The following is an 18,377-nucleotide window of genomic DNA, read 5'->3' on the forward strand; positions in this document are numbered from 1 at the left end:
AGGGGCATATTTACAATCCCCTAGAGCCACCGGAGGGTCTCTTTTTTTGACGCTCCAGTGGCGCTGTGTGCTGGCCCATATTTACAAGGCCACGCAAAGCCACCCTGCATGGCTTTTCATGGCCTTGTTACTACGGCTCCTTTAAACAAATCACTGTGCATGAAAGGGTGCAATGGATGTTGCTGTGGGCATTCCACCAATTGCTTTTTGATGCATCCCCAGATTTGCATGGCTGCGTAAATCTGAGGCAACTCCAAAAACTGACACCATTGAAAAGCAGGCGTTAGAGTGGCCCAACGGACAAAAATACTTTTATTTCTCCTCATTTTTTAGAAGGAGCAAATTGCCATTAATGATAGTTTATGTGCTGGAATGTGTCCCTTACTGCACATAAATAATCACCTGTGCACCCCAGGTCCTCATGTAATGCAAATGGTGCTTGTGTAAAGCGCTCTGATACACGATAGCTTCGGGTCAAGTTTGCACTATATAAAGGGGCACATGCATCATTGAAAATTGCATTCGAAATAGTGTGAATTGCAAAAATCGGCCGTTTGCGAATGCAATTTGAACTTTTGGGATGCATCATAATTTTTGTACTTTTCGCAATTTTAGTAATCGCAAAGTTGCGATTACTTAAATTGCGATTGCATTTAAGGAATCTCAAATTGAGATTCCTTAAATGCAATGCATCAAACTAAAAATAATAGCAATTTCGCTAATAGGGGGAGCAAATTACCATGAAGTTGACCTTCATGATAATTTGCAAAAACATTGAAAAATGCACTAAAGTGCATTTTTCAAAGTTCCATTTTACACACACACATGCCCTTGGGGCATGTGCGTGTGCAAAATGTACTTATAGGCAGATTTCAGGGGTGCAACAGGGTGTCCTTTTGACACCCTGGCACCCTTGAAATTGCATTCTTAATTTGCGATTCTCTAATTGAGAATCACAAATTGAGAATGTCTTCCCATTCAATCCTATGGGCCTCTAGGCCCATAGGAATGAATGGGGAGGTATTCCTTAATTGTGATTCGCAATTTGCGAGTCGCAATTAAGGAATTTTAAGAAATCGCTATTTTTTTAACGATTTCTTCATGCATAGCCATTTGCGATTCCTTATTAGCGAATCCTTATTTTTCACTAATAAGGAATCGCAAATGGCAATGTTGATGCATGTGGGCCAAAGCTCTGTAAAAAAAAAAACTATTACCAATTTCATGGATTTCTATTTAGCTACAAGAGAAAATAGAACAATCAGTCTGGCTGCTAGGATTCACACTCCTTACACTGGAATAGCCATTCATTAGAGTTCACCTAATTTGCCATCCTCCCTGCATATATCGTATTTTATCAGCACAAATGATTTTTCTAAAAAGAAAGTTGCAGGAAGATAAATATATACACATTTCTGAATTCACTTGGGGATTATTGCCACAATAGAAAAGAGATAGCCTGCCTGTGCCTTGTCAAGATGATAACATACAGAAACCGCTGTACCCAACTGACAAGTCTTTGCGGTTTGAAATACATGATAGAATCCTGGGATCATGTTCACAGTAAATGTTACAGACTAATATAAGAGGCTATTTTGAGGCACGCATACACCTAGTTTTAGAAACTGGCACGTGCTACCACAAGTGCATCCCTTGGTACTTTTTCTGAGCTTCACTCATGTAGTATTTATAATCTATGCACTTTGTACAATATACCAATGAGAGGACTGCAGTGTATGCTTTTTGAGGATTTACAATTCAACAATTCTGGTCTGATTCCCAAAGTATGTTATGCTAGTGGTTGTGCCGTACTCATTTCTTACATGTAAATTACTCAAGGATAACCCGGCCTGATTGGATAAGTATTTGGGATTGGACATCATGACTTCGTCTCCGATTATGTTTAATCGGGCTGACCTATTGGCCATTCGGGATTCAACCATACGCTGCGATCTCCTGCCCGTGGACCCACTATGTGGTCCTTATCATTGTAGCTGTGGTGCTTGGTCACTTGAGTCCCCATCCCTCATTCGCTCACTAGGGATCCTAGTTCCACATAAAAAGAAGGTAGGACTGCGGGACTTGAGTATCTGGAGCCTAAACGCCAGGTCATTGGTGAAGCACTATCAGGAGGTTCACGATCTTCTTATCGATGGTTCCCCTGATGTGCTTTTCCTGACTGAAACTTGGCTCCAGGACTCTGACTCCTCTATAATTAACCTGGCCTTCCCCCCAGACTATGCTATCTTCACCCTAAATCGGGCGACTAGAGGTGGAGGCATTGCTATGGCCATTAAACGATGCTATCCGTGTGAATGGAAAGCTGCTAAACTTCCTGGGTGTGAAAGCGCTCTTTTTAAAATTGCGTTTAGCCACCATTTTACTCTCTCTGGCTTATTAATTTACCGTCCTCCGGGCTGTGACTCGGTTTTCAGGGCTGCACTCCCTGATTATGTTAGCACAGAGGCGCTAAGATGTGCGAATTTTAATGTTATGGGAGACCTTAATCTCCATTTTGACTGTCCCTCCTTACCCGCCATCAGGAGCTTTTTGGCGGATCTTGAGGCGCTACAACTCTCTCAGTTGATCACCACCCCTACACATAGAGACAGCCATATTCTGGACCCCTTCTTTACAAACTTAGAAGGATTTAGAGCTCTTGGTACCTCCCAGCTGGTCTGGACAGACCATCTGCTGGTGAAAATGGCATGCTCCTTGTCTGATCCCCCTTTTCTATCTCAGGACAGACTCGTCCTTAAACGACATTGGAACAAATTAAGATTGGAGGATTTTTACCATCTGCTTGAGGATGCTCCTTTAGGCCCTCTCGCTGAGGTTGATCGTGGATATGACTCCTTCTGCGAGTGGATCTCTGGGGCCCTGACTCTCTGATCCCTATGTGTTGGTCCAAGTGCCGTGAGAAGGAACCGAGCCCATGGTACGATAGTGCCTTGGCATCTCTTAAAAGAGCCTGTAGACAGGCTGAGAGATTATGGAGGAAGTCGTTCGACCCAGAACTGAAGATTTGTTATCTTGCTAAGATTAAAATCTACCACAGGGCAGTGTGTCAAACACGAGCCTCCTTTTATGCCCATGAGTTTCAGAATTCTGCCAACCCTTCGAAACTCATTTTTAAGGTATTAAAGGATCTGATGGGTAAGAGAGCAACTGCGGCGGAAATATGTACGGACACCCACTGCGAGGGCCTGGCCTCTTTCTTCCGGGAAAAAGTGCAAGCCATCTATCGCACTTTCCCGACGGGCTCCCCCGCTGTGGAGCGGGCTGGTTGCATTTTGGGTGATGGGGAGTGCCTTTCCATCTTGCCTCCCCTATCTATGGAGGTGTTTGACTCTCTCAGTCTTAAAACCAAGTCAGGATCTCCAGTAGATCAGTTGAAACCGGCCCTATTTAAGATGCTGGCGCCGGTCTGTCGCACCCCGGTTCTGTCTCTGATCAACATGTCCCTTTCTTCTGGAGTGGTTCCCGTCAGGTGGAAGCAGGCTGTAGTCACGCCAATTTTGAAGAAGGCGACCCTTGACCCCCTTAAGCCTGAAAACTACCGCCTAATCTCCTTACTTCCTTGGGCCACGAAAGTTGCGGAGGCCCACGTGAACGCCACTCTTTCAGACCATCTGGCTAGGGCTAACATTCTTGACCCTACTCAGAACGGGTTCCGTGCGGGTCACAGCACGGAGACGGCCCTCCTCTCGATGGTCGAACATCTGCGTTCCGTGCTTGACACTGGTTGGACGGCGGCACTATTGTTATTAGATCTCAGTGCCGCCTTCGACACGGTCTCGCACGGGATTCTGCTTCAGCGACTCGAGGAGGTGGGCGTCTCCGGCCTCGCCCTTGGCTGGTTTCGATCTTTTCTCACGGATAGGTCATTCCAGGTGGCGATCCCGCCCGGCAAGTCGTCATCTTACCCGTTAGAACTGGGGGTCCCTCAGGGGTCATCGCTGAGTCCCACCCTTTTCCATCTTTATGTGAGACCACTGGCTGCGGTCGTCAAACGGTGGGGCCTGACGATGGTCTCTTACGCAGATGACACGCAGCTGGCGGTCACACTGAGTGGGGACTCAGATTTGGAGGCTCCCAGGTTCTGTGATGGTTTACGGGCAGTGGCTAACTGGATGAATTCCAACTGTCTCCAGTTAAACACCAGGAAGACGGAGATTATGGTGGTTGGTAAACAGGCGGCATTGTGGGGTGACAAGTGGTGGCCTTCGGACTTGGGTGTGACTCATTCTCCAGCATCAGAGATAAAAAACTTGGGGGTGTGGCTTGACCCATCCCTCAGTTTTATTTGTCATACCAAGACGGTGGCAGCTTCTTGCTATGGCATTATTAGAGGACTTCGACCTATCCTCAAATTCTTTGATGCACCCACGAGACAACTGGTGGTTCAAGCATCAGTGCTGTCTCGTTTGGACTATGCCAGCTCACTACTGGCGTGGATCAACCAATCAGAACGTTCTCGGCTGCAGCGAGTTCAGAATGCTGCGGTTCGAGTGGTGACAGGTCTGCCTAGGCGGTGCTCGGTGTCTAAATCCTTGCGCTCTCTCCATTGGCTACCTGTGCAGCAGAGAATTAAATTCAAGGTTCTTTGCCTTGCGTTTAAAATCCTTAGAGGTACTTCCCCCCAAATCTTAGAGAATTTGGTAACACCTTATGTCCCTTTGCGCACTCTTAGATCTCTGGGTCAGAACTTAGCAGTGGTCCCACATTTTAAATTGAGTAGAGTTGGTGGCCGCTCCTTTCGAGTCCTGGCGGCAAGCTGGTGGAACTCTCTCCCTCCGCAAATTCGGGCCATAGATGAGCTCCTTCAGTTCAGACGGGCCATCAAGACCTTTTTATTTGTTTAGTCTTTATGATGTGTTACATTTCCCCTCTGTTTCCTTTCAGTGCTGTGTTGTGTTTGCCTTATCAAAGCGCCAGGACGCCCCTTTGCTGGGGCAGCTGTGCGCGGTACAAATAAAAATAACATAACATAACATTTGCTGGGAGCAGTTGTGTCTTACTGTAGGCTCCAGAGTGATTTACTTAAGAATTTTCAGGAGGAAGAGCTGCATTTAGCGGAAAATGTTTTCTGAGTCACACAATCTTTTTCCCATGAGCAAGCACGTCGTACTCCTTGTCATAGTTTGTGCTGAAAGGTCCTATTGTAATTATAATTTCAATAGGGGTCAAAGTTGCAGGAGGTATGCAGCTCTTAGGTGCAGTTGGAAATGGTGATGGTTACAATATTTAAAAGCTTGTAACATACCACAACATAACAACAAAATTTGACACATTGAAAGGCAGGCTTTCATTGATGTGAAACAGGGAATTTTCCATACCAAGGAGGGAATTCCCTTTTCCCTGCAACATGATCCCTTTACAGAACAAAAACATATCAAATCCAGCCTCAATGCTGGGCAATGAATGGATACACTCTACATTTTTCTTTTCCTTGTGCATGGTTTAGTAGGGGCCAGGTATGATCTCTCACTCACTCTAGTCTTCTACTCTATAGCCTTTTTATTGTTCAGTAGCATACAGCAAATCTGCATTGTAAGTATATGGTACCACGAAACTGTAGGCAATTTATATTTTTAAAGAAATATTGTATCCTAAATATAAAACGCATACCAAATGGAACAACAGTTTTGTAAACATTACTCAGGACCCAGTATTTATACCATATGATATTTTTGTCACTCATATTCTGACAGTCAGGTCCTCTGCCCCACTCCTGCAGGCGGTCAACCACCACTACCGTGGACCATTGGCCATGCACAGATGGGCATGGGTGCAGGACCTAATGTTTGGTCAGATTCTACACCAAACCCACATGGGAGGCCAAATACTGATGCACAAATGATTCAAACGCCTGCATTAATAGCTGGGTTTTAGACAGACTCTGCATCCATTCTCAGTGGATGGCTAACCTTTACTCCCTACCCTGATTATAGCTATGGAAGGATGATAAATTGTGATCTCTCAGCTTAGTTGGCGAAGTTTTGGCCACTCCGCATTCCGTATGAACGCAGAGATCTGCCAAATTCCGCCAACCACCTCATGGCAGAGTTTTTCCTCTGTGCGGTTAGCCACTGGTAAGTTAGTGAGCAAGAGGAAGAATTAGCACCCCCTAGCATGATTTTCGGGTGAGAGGAGTACACTTGGTGAGATTTTCTCAGTGCGGTCAGTCGAGGGGGTCGTGACCTGACGCTCAAGTAGGAAATCTACTTGCGCAGCAGCAAAGAAGTAGCGCCCTCTGCAGCGCCTTGTGGTAGAGTTTGTGCTGAGTTTGCTGCATGGAACTCCATGGAATCTTGTAGAGTTTTTATGCCGCTCAGCAAAGTGAAACACCATGAGAACCTCCAACCCCTAATTACAGCATTGGTCTGCTGTATCACCCCAGCAATGGCCTCTTTTTTTACTTACTCCCACAATTGTTCAGCTCCCTCCCTGAACTTCACAGAAAATTCAGGAATGGATTTATCAATAATATTACAATCTGAAAGCTCCAAATATAATGTCCTCGTCACTGTAGGGTACCAGGTGGTTTATCTCCTTGTTATTAGAATAACTTTTTGTACAAGTAGTCTACTCTTTTGAATCTCACTCCATTGTAGTTACAAATGCGTCATTCTATGCTGTGATATGATCTTCAGATAAAACCCATTAAATATGTGCAGATCAGATAAAAACAATTTAAGTACAATCATTTGACATCAATGCAGAAAAATAATTATTTCAGACTTTTTCTTTTCAAATTGACTTCGGTTTTAGAATTGTTTTAAGAGAATGTACAAGGAGCTCTCAATATAAAATTAATTTTCAACATCCAACATATTTTCCCCTTCCCCATGCTTTGTAATTGATAGGATTGACGGATGCTGAAAATTAAGCTGTCTACAGGAACTTTGTTACACTTCAAAAATTGACCTTGCTACATATGTGAAAGATTGTGTGCAATTTTACACTGGTACGTTATAAATGGCTCAGATAGCAGGAAACCTAATACCTTCGATCAGCAGAGAGGAGAGAGTGAAATGCAGGCTTTCGAGATATCAAATACAGTACACAGTGGGGCGGATGTGAGAGTGATGGACATTAAGTGTGACTGTGTCATATTATACCAATGAGCTTCAATAAGAGAGTGGCATTTGGTGTTTGTACTCATATCAAATGAAACCTAAATCTGTGAAGATGAGCACAAAAAGAAAATGCAGTAAACACTAAGTTCTAGATATCCATTGACAAAGATGCAATTGTTGTTCCAGGTAATTTAGAGGTACTGTATTAAAATACATTTGTTTTATTTGCAGGTTGTGTACAAAAACAATGATGTCAGGCTGGAGCTGTCTCGACTTGCAAAGCAGGGAGACGCCAAGATGAAGGTCCATGGTGTTGTTGCATTCAAATGTGAGAATGTGGCAACTCTGGATCCAATCACATTTGAGACCCCTGAATCCTTCATTTCATTGCCAAAGTGGAATGCCAAGAAAACTGGCTCGATATCCTTTGATTTCCGTACCACAGAGCCAAATGGACTGATACTGTTTAGCCATGGCAAGCCAAGGCGCCAGAGAGATGCCAAGCACCCGCAAATGGTCAAGGTGGACTTTTTTGCCATAGAGATGCTTGATGGTCACCTCTACCTTCTGTTGGACATGGGATCAGGTACAAATAAAATACAGGCGTTGCAAAAGAAGGTGAATGACGGAGATTGGTATCATGTGGACTTTCAAAGAGACGGGCGATCAGGTAATGTACTTATTGAAAAATCAGTAAATTATTGTCTGTTATTTTTTATACTTTCTCTGAGTGCATATCCTTTGTACCCCAAAACCATCTCTTTGTGCATAAAACCTATGGGGACCTTTCTGTAACAAACTTAGTGTTCTAATAGGTGGTTAACCCTGAACACTTAAGACAAAAGTCTACAATAGAATGTCTAGTTCAACTTTTGATATCTCAGTATAATTTTTGGTCTGGAGAAGTTAGGAGTAGTTTAAACTCAATGTGAAGATATACCACCTACACACAGCAAGAACAAGCAAGTCATTCACCAACGAGTCATTGAAAAGCTTCAAAATAATGACCTTCACTGCCTCTTATTTGTGCGACGTCGAAACCTGCCCTCAATAATCTGCCTGCAAGCAGCACACCGCTTACCTCCCCCTCTGCACCTCCACGATCTGACCTCGCTTACTTGCTAGTCAGTGCCTGGTAATCACTCATCATTCCTACCTAATTACTTTGCAATTGCCACACGTCTGCTTTATTACATTATTAATAGAACATCTTAAAATACTTACACAATGTTTTCATTAAACTCCAGCTCTTCAATGTTTTAATCAAACTCCACCTCTCCAGTTCTACTCAGTCAGTCAGTCAGTGAGTTTAAACTTTATTAGATTTTCCTCATAAAAATCATAAAAGTACACACACAAGTGAACATCCCATAAAAAAAATTCTAAGGGCATATAATAAAAATACAGCGGCAGAAATAATTACATCTTCATCAATTTCCCTTTAACCGATTAATGTAAACAATGATAAAAAGAATCACACTTTATGTGTTGATAAAAGTTGTAAAAACAGTAAGGCAGGTCTCACCTGCCTGACGTTCATGGACAACAGGAGAGGCTGTGTATATTTGTGGCGTAAACTGCCAAACGTAAGCCAAATCATAATAAAACGCAAAGTGTCAGGGATTGGAATATTGTCACAGACACATATTGGCAGATCAAATTATTTTATCCATCCACCATTAGAGAACATTAAGTGATTGATCTGGTTTAACCTAAAATAGGTCAACTGCCTATGATGGTGACTAAACATGTCCAGGCTCAAGTAGTTCCATCCCATTCACTGTTTTGAGTAGAATGAACTGACTAATTGAACTCTTAGTCTAGGCAAAAGCCTCTTACTCCACAGCCACCCTAGAGGTAAAGGATGCGATGGGTGTGCATCTCCAGATTTTACAGCCAAAATCACAAATACCGTGGATGGCACATTTAAACATCATCATATTATTGCTTAACAACGTTTGCCGGTTAAGGTGAGAAACATCTAAAATGCCTAGGTAAGAAAAATATTCTACCCTAGCGATATGTTATCCCCTTGCCATGGATGTTTGGATTTTAGTGCTTTTGGGGCAACCATCATGTCATGGATTTTTTTATAATTAGTCGTAAGATAGAGACTATCCATAAAACTAACAAAATGGTCTAAAAGCCGTTGCAAGCCCCTTGCTGTACATGCAACTAAAACAGCATCATCAGCATATAAAAGGGCAGGTAGCAGTTGACCACCCACACTCAGAACATTTAGCCCCAGTTCAATTAAACTTTAATTACAATGCAAATGAGAAGAAAGTGAACTAGGATGCAACCCTGACGAGCTCCTCCTTTCATACTAAAGAGCTATGTGCACTCCTCATTTGGGCCATACTTCTCTGAGACTGTAAGCGCATTGTCCAAATCTTGAAAAAAAGGGATGAATGCCGTCTCGTCCCTCATGGACCTTGGCATTGGCTAGCTATTAGCTCTATTAACCCTATCAAATGCAAACCTGAGGTACATGAAGGCCAAATTAATTCAGCCACCCCGCCCTTTACTAGGGTATACTTTGTAATCAACAGATGTAAGTTGAGGTTTTGCTCAGCGTGAATCACAGTCTGATCTAAACCCATATTGTATGTCTGACCAATGTTCTGATTATTTGCCCTTGCGGTGAGATGATCCAAAAGTACACAGCCTATAATTCTAACCTCCAAGTCCACCAATGAGATGGGTCGGTAGCAGGCAGTGTCTTCTCTACTCCCCTTTTTGAACACAGACACAATCACAGATTGCTGCCATCAGGGCAGCAGAGAAACTTGAATGGCATTTAGGTGCTGGTTTGGCAGGGGTGCCCACTAGTCAATTTGATACTTGTACAGATCTGCAGGTGCCCTCTCAGCTCTCAGGTCCAGGAGTTTATACTGAAGGTATAGACACATCCACCCCTGGAAAGTAAACCTCAAGTCCTCCTGAGCACAAGATATGGTTTGCCACAAAATAGCCAGTCCACACTTGGGCTGTGATGGTTAAGGCCTGATCTGACAGCTGCTTTGAGCTAAACAGTGGACTATTCAGTGCCGTCCAGAATGTCATGCTATCCCGGGAGGCACTTGCCATCAATCAGCTCTCCCATACTTCATATTTTAGATTACTCTTACATTCTTTTCATACCAAGCTCTATATGACCCTAGCCTTCCTCACCTCTTCCTTATTACAGGGCTGCCTTTGCCGGGTGTCCAAAGCGGTACAAAAGGGGGTGGTGATGGACGGAGAATCTGAACCAATCAAACACTCACACCCAGTCAACAGATCTGGGTTTAATCCATCACTGTTCTTTAGCCCAATCTGCCACCCCAGTTCAGACATGGCCATATGCAAATCAGTCTGACCCTGTGCCTCATGGGAGCAGTTTAGCCCGAATTGCCAAGCAGTGGTGTCCAGCAGCTTTTTATTAGCTCAGGCGCACTTCTTATCAAACCATTTGCAGTGGGTTGGAGAAGGCACTGACCAGTTCTTGTAAGGGAAAACTTAATAAACCCACAAATGCTGGAAAAGCTTCCAAAATACTGACATCAGTGGATTAATGGATTTTGCCTTTAAACAGGTTAAAAAATCAGTTTGGCAAGTACTAATAATAATAATAATAATAATCGTTATTCAGCATATTAAAATATGACCAAAAAGGAAACATCTTAAAATATGTGTACATCAGGCATGAACAGATTTTATAAAAGAAACCATATGTACATTAAAACACATTTTATATATAAAATATGTTCATGCCTGATGTATATATATTTTAATATGTTTCTTTTATGGTCATATTTTTATATGCTGAATAAAGATTATTATTATTATTATTACTTCCCAAACTGATTTTCTAACCTGTTTAAATGCCCCCCACGGTCTCTTAATTTCACAGTGCCTCCAGCAAATTTTACTACAGGTTAAAGAGTATATAAACAATAAAATCCTTGGTTGATACTTTTTTAGCCGCAATATTCAGTGCAAAATTAGCGAAGACTCTTATGGGCTTCAAATATCCCTAGTGGTTCTTAACTTTAAAGCAGATCGTAAAAAAATTGAGACAAAGAAAAGTGTAAAAACATCTGATGACAATTGTAAAAACAGTAAGGCAACGTGTGTCGGTTTAAATCTAATCTTTCTTAAAAGCCCCTTCAGGAACTCTCTTCTTGGGTATGAGTAGTGTGGACAGAGGAGGACAAAATGTAAGGTGTCCTGTGGAGACCTATTGTTGCAGCCACAGGGTCCTTTATGTTCTATGTGTACCCTAAAGCCAGAGGGTACAGCAAATAGGTGATTAAATAAGTTCAGCCTAAAACATGTAATTAAAAATCTGTCAAGTGCACTAGTTGTAAGAGATATATATGGTTCCATGCCCTGTGTTGACTTAACTAAAATGTGTTCTCTAACCGTGGGCTTGTTAAGCTCCCTATCTTCACGTTGCGCGTTAACTTATGAAAAAATCAGATCTTGGATAAGCGCTTTTACTGTGATCCCAACTCATCAGGATTAATAAACAGGTCTGCACACTCATGGAGAGAGGGTGTCCTTTACATATTTTAACCACAGGATTTGTAGCGCATGATCAAGGGAAAGACTGTCCTGGTTTACCAGCCTATGAAAGCCTGCCTCTTTGTTGGAACAGATCTTCACCCAGCACAATATGGGGTTTATTATTAATTATTATTAAAGGGGTTTATAGAGCGCATGGTGACGCCAACAGGCGTGTCCCTGCGCTGTGGAGAAGAATCAGGGGGCTGCGGAAGAGACCTACAGGGTGAAAAGATGAGTTTTTAGGAGTTTTCTAAAGGTGAGCTCATTACTAGAAAGCCTGATGTTGGCGGGGAGAGAGTTCCATTTGTTGGCTGCCAATGAGCGGAACGAACGGCCACCCATTCGAGCTTTTTTTATCCGAGGAATCTTGAGCAAACCCGTGCCCATGGAGCGAAGGGATCTGTTAGGCTCATAGGGAACGGCGAGGTCAGCCAGGTAGGACGGTGCTTTATCAGAGATAATTCTATAGCACCAGAGAAGAGCTTTAAATAGAATTCTTTTCTTAATAGGCAGCCAGTGCAGGGTTGCTAAGGTAGGTTTGTAGGGTTTAACAGCCACCATGTCAGAAACTTATTTAGACCCCAATTCCTCATGAACAATATGCTCAGGGGTGCTGTGAGGGACTCACAGTAAGCGCCTGAAATGTTTATTCTCTTCAATTTGTAATTTGTTTACCACCTTAAATCCCCAAACCTTGCTACCATAAAAAACTGTGGAACAGCAAAGGTAGTTATATAACTTTAAAATCGACCCAGGTGACCAACCGCCTAATCTATGAGCAAAGTTAGCAATTACTCCAGTGGACCTATCAAACCAAGGCACTTCTCCTCTAATAAATGTTTAAAATTCAGTTTTCCGTTGAATAAAATGCGCAGGTATGAGAAGGCCCATACTTTACCTAAGGTGTGTGTGCTTATTGTGTAATTATGAGGCTTCATGCACTTCTTCCAAATTTCCATTATGTATGATTTAGGTAGATTAGGAGACAGATTTATCTTATTTGTGAAAGTCACAAAACCATCTATTAAAAGCTGCAGGCCCTGTGGGGTACGTACGAGGAGTACAGCGTCGTCTGCATAGAGCAGAACAGGGACCGGTTTTGTGCCTATCCTCGGGGTGTCTGCTTCTAAGGCCATCAGGGCAGAGTCAAGACAGTTGATATTTAATGTAAACAAAAACGGCGCTAATAAACAACCTTGTCTGACCACGCTAGAATTGTTGAAATGATCCGTGGTTGTCCACTCCTGTGTATATCTAACTACTGCCATGGTATTCGAGTGTAGGGCCATTAGGTTGTTAATTATTGCCGGGTCCACCCGAGTTCTCCCATGAGTGTCCAGAGTTTACATCAGTTCACTTGGTCAAAGGCTATAGTGATGTCCATAAACGCTAAATACAATGCCCCTGATTTGGCTAATGCATATTTAGCAGTGATAAGATAAAGATTGAGGCATTGATCTGCAGTGGATTTACTAGGTCGGAGCCCATATTGGACATCTGTTATAATCTGGTTGACCTCTGCCCATTCCGATAAACTGATTAAAACCACCTGCCCCAGAACCTTCACTTTCACATCAATAAGAGTTAAGGGGCGATAACAATGTGGGCTGACACTATCTTCTGTCTTAAAGATCGGAACAATGGTGGCATTGGGCCATGATGCTGGCGTTACTGATGCTACTGCCACATATAAAACCCTCACTAAGAACTGCGCCCATACCTCTGTGTTACATCGGAAGAGGTCTGGCGGGATCCCATCTGGTCCCGGCGCCTCGTTCCATGGAGACCCTCGATTCCTATTCTCACCTTGTCCAGAGAGAAGGTAATGGGGTCAGTTCTCTGCTCAGTACTTGGGGCCTGAGGTTGCTCTGCTCGTTGGGGGTGATTGTACAAACCCTCTAAGTGAACCTGCCATTGTTATTCGAATCTTTAAAACATGGGTTGTTAACGACCCTCCAGAAATGGGTGGAGTCCTTTATCTCAGATGCCTCTGTTACCTCCTCCCAGGCCTTTGGTTGTTGTTGACCCTTCCGCCCCTTGACAGCTTGCTTATAAATTTTATAGAGTTTGCCACCAAATCCCTGTCTCTAGGCGACTGTTTGAGGGCCAATTTTAAATCTCTGAGGGTCTGAGAGCATTGCCCATCAAAACATCTTGGGGCGTCCGTACTAGGGGAGAGAGATGGTGCTTTGAGGAAACCATCCACTAATTGTGCGATATCACTAAAGGCCTCGGCTAGTTCATCCCCTTGCACTTCTGAGTCTAGACATTTCAGAATCACCTGCTTACCTATATTAAAAAGTGAACATTTAAAAGCAACAGTGTCTACCTGTGCCCAGCGTAATCCCCTATGTTGATCAATTGCTGAAATCATACACCGTTACTCTGTCTGGTGCTGGGTGATGACGAGGGGCAACAAGTGACATGGTCACCGGATTATGGTCACTAATAAGCTATAGTTGATATTAAAAAAAGAATATAAACCTTCTCAGTGTAAGGGAAAGAAAAATAAAGTCAATAATTGATGAGCAGCCTCTTCCATTGTAAGTAGGGGCACAGCTATATCCGGCTGGTTGGCAATCAAGTCCTGTGGGTGAGATAACCCATAGGTGTTTAAAAGGCCACTCAAGTCCCGCCCTTCCTTATTATGTACCATGTGTGGACCCTCTCTAAGTGTACAGGATGACCAATCATAATGGATCACCCTTAAGTTAGGACACAGATGATGAATACATTCTCTGACTAAAATTAATTTGAACTGTGACAGACCTACATCATGTATTTGCTCCAGCCGTATATTTAATTCATCGAGGCTAGTCGATCCCTTAGAGTGTGATTTTGCGTTATAAAAATTTATTGAAACTAGCCTGTAGGTGTTATTTAAGAGTGTAAGTCCTTGGGCGACATTCAAATCCCATGACAGGGTCTTCCACCTACCGTAAATTCTCAGGTCTATAAATATTAGGGCCCCCTTGCTTTCCCTGAACCCGACCTTAATTCTGGGCAGAAGAAAGTTTTATAACCTTCAATGGAGGCAAGTTATATGGAAATCCCTAAAATAATGGAGCCAATGCTTGTCCATAAACTTGCTGGTTAAACCAGCTACATTCCATTAGATTATTTTTAGATCGCCCGCTATACACCCCTCCTGGGAGGCAAGGGGTGGGGCGATAATAGGGGCAATGGTAGCCCTCTCTATGCTATGTAGTGCCAACTGTGATGGATCCATGCACTCATGGGGGGTTTGTGTTATTATCCCTGAATTCGTCAGCTCATTCACACATGATGTACCAATGGTTTCAGGCTGGATGTCAATAGCTCTACCCTCCTCCCTCCCCCCGACCCCCCCCTTCTTGTAGTCAACCAATTTCATTCAGGTCCCTCAATGGTGCAAATGCATTGCTTACATTCACGGGTCCCTCGCCCAGGGTAAAGCCCTCCTCCTGTTCTGTCCTGCAAAATATTGGGGCGATTTTAAGCCAAATGATGGCCTATAAAAGAAAAGAGAGGGGTAACGAAGAAGAAAGTACTCACATAAGCTTGTTCAATCATCACTATCCTGCAGTCATCCATCACCAGCCCTAGGTTGCTTCCTTGACCCTCTATCACCGTGCCGAAGTACAAAAGAATTCCACCGCTCCAGCCCAAGTTAGCGTAGATGATAATTCTGTCAAATAGGAGAGTGAGCCTGACCCGGCCTCACACAGCCACAGACGGGTGCAGACGGGCCCGCCCTTGGCCTGGGCTTCACCAGGGCGGTGCCCGTCACGACCGTGTGCGTCCCGTGCTGGGGGAGCGCCGCGATGACTGTATGTGCCTCCGGGCGCAATTAACCCACATCGGTGCCTCCTGACGCAAGGCCTCTTGGGGGCTGGAGTCTCCGATTCATGCGGCAATGCAGGCAAAGTGGCGATGAGTGCTCCTGTGCTGCGGGAGCCCTGCAATGACTAAGCCCCTCCGGGAGCAAAAAACTCACGTTGGCAATTCCTGGTGTGAGGGCTCTTGTGGGCTGGAGTCCCCGGTTCAGGCGGCAATGCAGGCAAAGTGGTGAGGGCAAGTAGAAAAAACATTTATTATAAAGTCAACATCTATGATCTCAGCCCAATTTACCCTTCGACCCTGATCTTTGATCTGACTGATTCCTTATATAAGTACCCAGAATCTTAGGACATCTCATCTTACAAAAAAGTGGCCAAGAGAGGGCTATGATCACTGTGTATATCCTATTCCACTTTAACGTTTACAAGGAGAAAAAATTAACCTGCTGAAATAAAAATATAATCAATTATAGACCTACCCCCCCATTAAACATGGGAGCCCTCTCTTCAAGACTAGATTCCCCCTTGTTAAACAAATTAACGAGATTATAATCTGAGGGCAAGTTATTGAACAAATCACCCTACTTGGTTTGTTTGAGATGTAGCTGACTGATCAATATTTGATAATTGGGCGCACAATGGGAAAAATCAAGTAAAATCTTTCTAAGAATCCCGACATTGTGATACTCATCTCTAACTGAGGTTGAATTATAAACATTTCCTGTCAACACCCCGTGTGATTTTGGAAAAGACTAAAGAATACCTAGGATGTTGGGTGAGTTAAAGGCAATCACCTCCGATTTACTGCTCAAACACAGTTTAATTAACATTGTTGTTGCTACTCCCCCTCTGGCTCTAACATGAGAGGAAGGAATGGCTGTGGAGGCAAATGTAACATGTTCGTCTCGGTATATAACCCCATTTGTATTCCAAGTCTTGTGAGGGCTAATGATATCATAAGTGCAAATCTTCTTAATCCACTCCTCAGCAGATATTTTGCTGTGGACCCCTGATATATTCCAGCTTAACACTTTAAAGTCTCTGAGTGGGCTTGAGACATTAAAAATAACAGAGTTTCCTACTCCAGGAGTAGAGGGCCATTCATTCTGGGCCATTTACCCAGCTCAGTGGTTCAAAGCAGTTCCTATAGTGTAGGCTGGAACCCTAATTCTGATGTTACATTTGGACTGGACCACCACTCTGCCTGAGATTTGCCCCCTCTTAACATCAGCCTCATATTTATTGGGTTTATAGAACAAGTCCACGGTGAGTACTAGCATTGTACTTCTTGAAGCAGTATGATTGTAAAGGATGTAGCTCACCCTCATGGCATTACAAAAGTGTATGACTATACAGTTGCCTTGGCATGTTTAATGGGAGTTCCTTATCCAGCCCACTCTCCGGACCATTATAATCTCTTCAAATAAGGACTGATCAAGGTTTACTATACCCCTCAGCCAGTGTGTGACTTTGTTTTTGAGCTGCTGATACCTTTCAATTTCCTTGCCCTTAAGAGGGTACATCGGCCATCACTAATACATAGGGGCTAGATCCGGGTGGCAACTGAATGACCAAATCGCAAGGCTTATCCCCCCAAAAAACTGGTTGTTGGGTTCCCTTCCTGGTCGCTTAAGGTCTATGCTCTGAGTGTTATTATGAAGAGAGTTCCTACCAGTACGATCACTTGGCTGAGCCACATGGGAAGCTGACGGAAAGTTCAGAGGTAATAGAGTAACATTAGCTGTGTTGTCAGCTATACCGCCAGCAGCCCCGTCCCTCATGTTGGTCTCTGATGAACGAGATTGGTAGTGCCTGCTGAGGTGGTACTAAAGGGGAATGTTGGAAACATTATGTGTAGTGGTGGTCAAGTAAGCTGTTTTACTCAAGAGAATTGTCATTTACATAGGGATGAGCCCCACAGATCCTCCCAATTCCCCCACCTTCTACATTTTAGCAATTTGTATATTGAGTGCATCACAAACAGTTAATTTACATTTCCAGTTTTAAAAAAAAGCATCTTGGTGACTGCAAGGCCTCATAAATAGCACATGATTGTGTGTATGGTTCCCTTTGTTACCTCCCGTCCTAACTTGCTTCCATGGTGGGACTTGCTTGTTATCACAGTGCTTCTGCTTTTCGACCTGATGCGCATTTGGGGTTCAGAGTGTGGTCTACAGGTGCAACTTTACTGTGTGTTGAGCCACATAAATTGGAAGTACCTTCAGTAAAAACTTCAATGGAAAAAGACTCCACTTGGTCCCTTAAAGGGTTGACCGTACTGCCGTTTAGGGCCAGATGGTCTTCCTCACTAGAAGTTTCCTCAGTAAGGGCTTCCCTGAATTATAGATAAACAATAAAATGGTCATATTTGTACTTGGCCGTTTGTCAGCCACATTTGATAAGTTGACTTTCCTCTTCCCCATGGCTATGTTTGCTACAATGAAAATAAGATTCTAATCCAGAACCAGAGCCAGAAAAATAAGAAATGGCTGCACTGCAATTAAAAGCCTTGATTCTACGTGCATGGCTCGCAAGGAAATCCTGCAGGACAACAGTATATGCGAGGGTGGTTTACCAGCCGAACCTCTTGTGGGCTATAATGGGCGCAGATGGGCCCAACTTTACCTTTAAGCATTGGTTGAGCGTGGCTCGTGATGCAGGAAGAATGTGCACCTTAAGAACCATTTCAGGAGGTTGGGGCTAGTGGCATTGAAAGCCCACCTCTTCACCCTGTACTGTGTTGTGGTCATGTGATCCTTTGTTGCAGGTCTGCCCTCTGCCTCTATGTGGCAGCCAATAAGTTTTTTCTCTTTCCACCGCTGTGGGAAGAATAGGCACCTTAATAACCACTGCAGGTCGGTGGGACTATTGGCTCCAAAAACTCACCTCCTCATGCTATACTGTGTTGCGGCCATATGATCCTAAG

General features: G+C 43.6%; 1 protein-coding gene across 19 annotated transcripts in view; it reads left to right on the forward strand.

Moving 5' to 3' along the window:
- Nucleotides 1–18,377, forward strand: part of NRXN1 (neurexin 1) — a 1,652,744-nt gene that overhangs the window by 797,561 nt on the left and 836,806 nt on the right. For all 19 annotated transcript variants that reach the window (XM_078649604.1, XM_078649606.1, XM_078649614.1 and 16 more), the window contains one exon: nt 7,314–7,752. In XM_078649604.1, coding sequence (XP_078505730.1) covers nt 7,314–7,752 — 439 coding nt within the window. The remainder of the gene's footprint in view (nt 1–7,313; nt 7,753–18,377) is intronic.

Source organism: Lissotriton helveticus, chromosome 6 (assembly GCF_964261635.1).
Source record: "Lissotriton helveticus chromosome 6, aLisHel1.1, whole genome shotgun sequence".
Classification (NCBI taxonomy): domain Eukaryota; kingdom Metazoa; phylum Chordata; class Amphibia; order Caudata; family Salamandridae; genus Lissotriton; species Lissotriton helveticus.